The sequence below is a fragment of the Entamoeba dispar genome, genomic scaffold (assembly GCF_000209125.1).
Source record: "Entamoeba dispar SAW760 scf_1105229462895 genomic scaffold, whole genome shotgun sequence".
In the NCBI taxonomy this organism is placed as follows: Eukaryota; Evosea; order Mastigamoebida; family Endamoebidae; genus Entamoeba; species Entamoeba dispar.
Genome location: NW_001855421.1, coordinates 29,146 through 34,770, shown reverse-complemented (window position 1 = coordinate 34,770; position 5,625 = coordinate 29,146). Strand labels below are relative to the sequence as shown.

Here is a 5,625-nt window from a genome sequence, read left to right as displayed (position 1 = left end):
GGTGCATCTTATTCGTTATATGTTGCTGCGATATTACCATTATTTGTTTTTATTATTTTCCCTAGACAACCAAAGTATAAAAATGATGAAACAAATCCAAAGAAAGTGTTTCAGAATACTGTTAAGAATAGAAGTCATCCAAAGACTTTTTATTATTCTTCTATTATAGTTCATTTATTCCTTTATGGTGTAATTGCTATTATTAGTAATCAATATGTAGATTATGCTGATGATCATCATATTCATCTTAATGGTATTTCTGAAGAAGCTTCAGTATTTGTTGGAGTATTTTTATTTGTTGAAAATGTTGTTCAAACTATTACTTTTATTGTTCTTGGAAGATGGAGTTATTGGCAGTATAAACAAAGATTTAATCTTCTTGCTCTTTGTATAATGTTAGTTGTTGCTCTTGGTCTTTTATTTAGCCCTAATGGATGGATAGTAATGATATTTTCTGTTCCAATGGGGATAGTTGCAGGATATGAGTTACAAGCTAATCTATATTATTCAATTACAGTTTCACATAATCATGGTAAATTTTTAGGTATTAGTGAATTTATTGGTGAAATGACATACTCATTATCACCTTTTATTTGTGGTTTGTTATGTTCTGCATTTGGTAAAACTTGGTTACACTTTCTTAATATCTTTATGTGTTGTTGTGGAATTTTAATTATTTCCATTATTGCTAGTGTTTATAAACGTAAAAATGTCTTTGGTTTTAATCGTATTCAATCACCATCTAAAGTTACAATTGAATTTGATGATATGTCTCGATCTTCTGCAGATGCTGGTAGATCGTCTATGGATACTGTAAGAACTTCAACAAGTTTAGATGGTAGTGATATTTATAGAACAAGTATTCTAAAAGTTCTTAGAGATGAAAAAGACACAGTTAATAATCAAACACCAGTACCAATTGAAGATACTTCAAATAAATCAACAGAACTACAAGAACCAACACAAAACGTTGGAAATGCTATTATTTCTGATGAAGTTGAATCTGTAGAAAATAGCAATAAGTAATTGAAAAAAATGTAACTGATTAAATTTTTTTTAAACAGTTAATAATTTCTTATTTTCTTTTTAAAAGAAGTAAAATATATTAAAAATTAAATAAAAAAAAATCAATAGTTTTTAAATATCATGTTCTATCTTCATTCCTGTTGCTACCAATACAGTACTTGGTAATTCCTCAACTGGGTGTGGTGATAAAATTTCTATTTGTAAAGAAATGTTTTGATCTTCTGTTGAAATGCTAATATTTTCTACAGTAACAAATCCAATAACATTTGTTGTATCATTTAATACTTCATCAACAGTAGTACAGTTTAATAAAGCATATACGTCATTCTTTTTTATATCTTGTCTCTCTTTTTCTTCAACATATGGCTTTTGTGATGCAGTTTGTCCAATAGGAAGAAATCCAGCGTTCTCATTATTTAATGATTTGATTGTTACTACTTTAGCTGATAAACTTAATAATACAGATGAGCGTGGACAAAGTGGTGATTCTGGACTACATCCATAAAAATAATTATTTACCGCTCGGTGTTGAAGTCGTCTAATAAATGAGTTATATTCAATACATAATGGAATTCCTGTAGGTTTATTTACAAATGAAGAAGTTACACAATGATCAAATTGAGATGACTCAATTTCATTTAATAGTTGTTCACTATCCATAACATAAACTAAATCAACTTTGAAACTATTAACAACTTTTTTAATTACTTCCATTGAAATAAATGGACATCGAATAATCATTCCACTCTTTTTCACTGATTGGTCTGAATTCATTTTCATTAAGCAATTAGCTGCTAATAATTCTATGTAATGATAATACAATGGGTTTTTATCTTCTATCTTTGTTGTTCCACAACAATACACTAAAGGTTGATTGAAATTATAATCAAGTTGTGTTGTTGGTGAAAAGGTATTTGATACCACAGTACAGCCAATACATCCTGGAAGCTAGAAGTTAATTTTTTAGTTTAAATATTAACAACAATTTATTTTGTTAAGCAAGAAATAAAGAAAAAAAAAAAAGAGTTATTATATTTTAATATATAGCTAGAAAACTTATGGAATAAAAGTTAACAACAAACAGTAATAATATTAGTTGATAAACTTAAATCAACAAATAATGGATTATACCCATATTGAACTTGATAATTTAATTGATGTAATGTGAATGTTGTTTTACCAGAACGAGCTGGACCAGTAACAAGAATAATTTGTGCTGGTTCATCTTCAGCAAAATGACTACGGTTGTCATTTAAATTATTGAAAATAGAATAATATTCTTCAACAACTGACTTTATTCCAATATAACAATTCTTTGAATTAATAATTTCAACATCAGACTCTTCAATAGCATAAAACGATAACCACGTATTTTGTTGAATAGGTTGTGCAGTTCCATTTGATAACTCACATCCATTCCATTCCATCTGTCCTTTTAATATTTTAAATGTAAAATTTTCTCCAGTGATAATTCTTAATTCTTTTCCCTTATTAACATGCATTGTTTTGATATCATTCGTTGAAGTGGTCATCCCTTTTTTTTTACGTTTTTGAGTTCTTCTCTTTCTCTCTCAATTCTATATTATTAATATTATTAATATTATAAAATTATAGTTTATAGTTTTGTTTTTTATCATTTTAAGAAATTATATTTTTATTGTTAAATTAATGAGATGATCTTTTTCTTTTTGAGTTTCATCTTTCCTTAATAAATAGACAATTAAGATATTCAAAGTTTTAAAAGAAAAACACAATGAAAAGAAACCAGAAAATAAGGAGATGAGAGAAATAATGATTATCGTGATTCTGAACCGAGATTATAATGTACGAGTACATCTGCCCCTTCTTTGTATACTTCATACCCATAACCAGGATTGAGATAACAATATTCTACGAATAATGGAGTGTTTCCTAAAGTATTTGTAATATCTTTGTGAAGTGCAATATGGGTATCTTTGACATCGCTCATTGCAAATAAGAATGCATCAACAACATCTTGTTTAGGTGCTGGAACTAATACACTTATTCTAATAATAATTAATATAATTAATAAAATAAGAAATAAATAATAACAAACTTAACAAATCCTTCTGAACTAACTATGACACATAAATAGAAATATGTATAAACTGGAGGTAAATTGGTTAATATTTCTACAACGTTAACAGGTATTGGTGGGAATCCAAATGTAGTAAATGCAGAATGTACTTTATCCATTCTTGATGAAATAACACCATCCAATTTAAATCTAAATTCTGATTGTCTAGGTGGTGTTGCTCCCATATCTCTTCCCATTTGACAAAGATAATTTAATCCATGTTCTTTAGCCCATGTAATAAGTCGTTCAGCATATTCACATTTATCAGCAGTGTCTCTAATAACATCACAAACTAAATCACCTTTAAAGAACCATCCTCCATCCATACCATTCATTACACTCATATCAATCCAAGAACCAATTTCAGATGGATTAATTTGACATCCTAAATTATTTAAATGATCAATTTCCTCATCAGGTGCACCAACATTCCAAAAGAAATCTACCATATTTTGAATTAAAGCACCTTGAGGTCCAAATACTCTCCAACTTAATTTTTCAGTATTTCCTGATACAACAAGCATAAATTGAATTGATTGACCAACTTCAAGAGCATCTGATTGAGGAGTAGAGTCCATCCAATATTTCCAAAATTCAACAACGTTTTCTCCTTCAACTTGTAACCAAGATATTTTAGCTTTAATTTTGTTAATATTCTTTCTTCCATCACATTTTGGTTGAAGTGAATTTGGAATATTTACAGTATCTGCCATTGGTGGGATTGTTGCAGTAGCTGGTTGAGTTGAAGTAGAAGGACCAGTTGTAGAATTGTTTCCTTGTAAAGTAAATTGATTTTCAACTTTAGGGACATTAATAGGAGTTGTTGATTGAGCAGTAGGGATAGAAGAAGTATTTGAAGAAGGAGAGGATTTAGTTAATACCTTTCTTACAGCATCAAAGAAAGTAGCATGATCAACAGAATTTTCTGTAACAATATAAAATACACGAGATCCTTTTGTGTTTCTTGAGTTAATAGAAAACATAAACTTTTTATTTTGTGATACATCTTTTGTTTCTGTTCCTGGAGGTAATTCAATAAATCCTTTTGCTTCTTCAGCTGTTTTAGAAGCAAAATACCATAACCGATTTTCTTTTAATACAAACCATCTTTTTTTCCATGTCTTTACAGATCCTCCTTGTTTCTTTCCCCATCCTTCAAACAGTGCAGGTCTTAATGATTCGACACTGATTTTCAATTCTTCTGACATTTCTTCCTTTAGTCTTATTATTTGAGATCTTTAAAACGTTTTTTCTTATTTTTTTAATTTTTTTTTTATTGGTTAAAACTTTTAATGACTTTCTATATTTATTTAAATTATAGACAATAAAAATTTTGTTGCAAAAATAAATAATAAACTCATTATATTTTTATTTCCTTTATTTTAAGTTTTATTTTTATTTTTACCAAGGAAATATGAAAAAAATAACAAATTTATTAACGAATCATTGTACTAGGATTGGGCAGTGGAACTGATGAATGAGAAGACCCAATCCCAGCTCTAGAAGTATTGACAGTTAATGGAACGCAATTTTCACATATACTAGATTCATCCCATCCCATTTGTTTTAATAAATGAGCTCCAATATTTTCGTTAATGTTTGGTATTGTTGTGGGATAAGCTGATGTTTGTTCTGATAAAGAAGATGGGAGTTGTTTAAGTGAGAGTTGTTTATCTGTTATTTCATAATTAATATCATTTAAAAGCTTACAATTTATACAATGGAATATACTTTCATTACAATGTTTTTGTAATTCATCTTTATCTTTAAATTGTCTTCTACAAATTACACAAACAAACCAAGGGGGTTGAACAATTCTTTCCCCAAAATCTTCGATCATACTTCGTATTTTCTTTACATCAATTCCATGAATCATTCCTAGTCCATGTCTTTTTAATTCTTTACCTTTTAGAACTCTTTTATTTTCATGTTCTAATCTAATACAACTATTTTCGTATTCTAATTCAACGGCTTTCCAATCTTCTTCATTCATTGTTTGAGTTCTTTTATTCCATCTTAAAATATTTTTTTTTGTTTCATCACTTTTGATTTCATTTTTATCTTCAGATTCTTTAGTCTCTTCTTTAGTTGTTATTGGATTTTCTTTATAACAGTCCATCATTACTTCCCATGCGTCTTTATTATACTCATCATTTTGACATTTTTTTATGACTTGTTTTTTTTGAACTAATTTCTTCTGTTGAGTTGTTTTTGTTTCATTAAGTTTAAGTTGAATTTTTTTTGAGTCTTCATTACCATTTTCCCAATCATAATCATCTTCATCTTCGTCATTATGTTGAAAGAGATTATCAAGATAAGATAGACGTTTGTCACTCATTTGACTTACTTAAAATTAATCTTTAGTTTTAATTTTTATTTTCAAAATTTTTTAAAGTGAAAAAAAAAAGGATATTATTAATTATTATTTAATAGGAATTTCTATTTTCATTTGACTCTCTTTAAAATATTCATTCAACACTTCAATTAACCGTTCTATCTCT

At 27.9% G+C, this 5,625-nt stretch overlaps 5 protein-coding genes across 5 annotated transcripts in view, besides 7 other annotated features; 1 reads left to right on the top strand and 4 right to left on the bottom strand.

Annotated features, from left to right (window-relative positions):
• Positions 1-1,026, top strand: part of EDI_031820 (uncharacterized protein) — a gene marked incomplete at both ends in the record, with an annotated part of 1,860 nt that extends 834 nt beyond the window's left edge. Inside the window, one exon of the mRNA XM_001733461.1 lies at positions 1-1,026. This exon is cut by the window's left edge and continues 834 nt beyond it. Coding sequence (XP_001733513.1) covers positions 1-1,026 — 1,026 coding nt within the window.
• An 18-nt stretch (positions 1,027-1,044) lies between these two features.
• Positions 1,045-1,145: a sequence feature (AT_rich).
• EDI_031810 (uncharacterized protein) lies at positions 1,138-2,558 on the bottom strand (the record flags this gene model as incomplete). The annotated part of the gene is made up of 2 exons (XM_001740376.1): positions 1,138-1,974; positions 2,109-2,558. 2 exons carry the CDS (start codon positions 2,556-2,558, stop codon positions 1,138-1,140), a joined length of 1,287 nt encoding a protein of 428 aa, XP_001740428.1.
• Positions 2,030-2,072: a sequence feature (AT_rich).
• Positions 2,559-2,604: 46 nt separating the features above from the next.
• Positions 2,605-2,696: a sequence feature (AT_rich).
• Positions 2,697-2,821: 125 nt separating this feature from the next.
• EDI_031800 (uncharacterized protein) lies at positions 2,822-4,332 on the bottom strand (the record flags this gene model as incomplete). The annotated part of the gene is made up of 2 exons (XM_001740375.1): positions 2,822-3,053; positions 3,104-4,332. The coding sequence occupies 2 exons, from the start codon at positions 4,330-4,332 to the stop codon at positions 2,822-2,824; spliced, it is 1,461 nt and encodes a 486-aa protein (XP_001740427.1).
• Positions 3,055-3,098: a sequence feature (AT_rich).
• Positions 4,333-4,377: 45 nt separating the features above from the next.
• Positions 4,378-4,459: a sequence feature (AT_rich).
• A 28-nt stretch (positions 4,460-4,487) lies between these two features.
• Positions 4,488-4,528: a microsatellite.
• Positions 4,529-4,559: 31 nt separating this feature from the next.
• EDI_031790 (uncharacterized protein) lies at positions 4,560-5,462 on the bottom strand (the record flags this gene model as incomplete). Its single annotated transcript, XM_001740374.1, has 1 exon — positions 4,560-5,462. The coding sequence occupies one exon, from the start codon at positions 5,460-5,462 to the stop codon at positions 4,560-4,562; it is 903 nt and encodes a 300-aa protein (XP_001740426.1).
• Positions 5,463-5,471: 9 nt separating this feature from the next.
• Positions 5,472-5,556: a sequence feature (AT_rich).
• Positions 5,557-5,604: 48 nt separating this feature from the next.
• Positions 5,605-5,625, bottom strand: part of EDI_031680 (cysteine desulfurylase, putative) — a gene marked incomplete at both ends in the record, with an annotated part of 1,330 nt that continues 1,309 nt past the window's right edge. Inside the window, one exon of the mRNA XM_001733460.1 lies at positions 5,605-5,625. This exon is cut by the window's right edge and continues 1,007 nt beyond it. Within this exon, the coding sequence (XP_001733512.1) occupies positions 5,605-5,625 (21 nt within the window).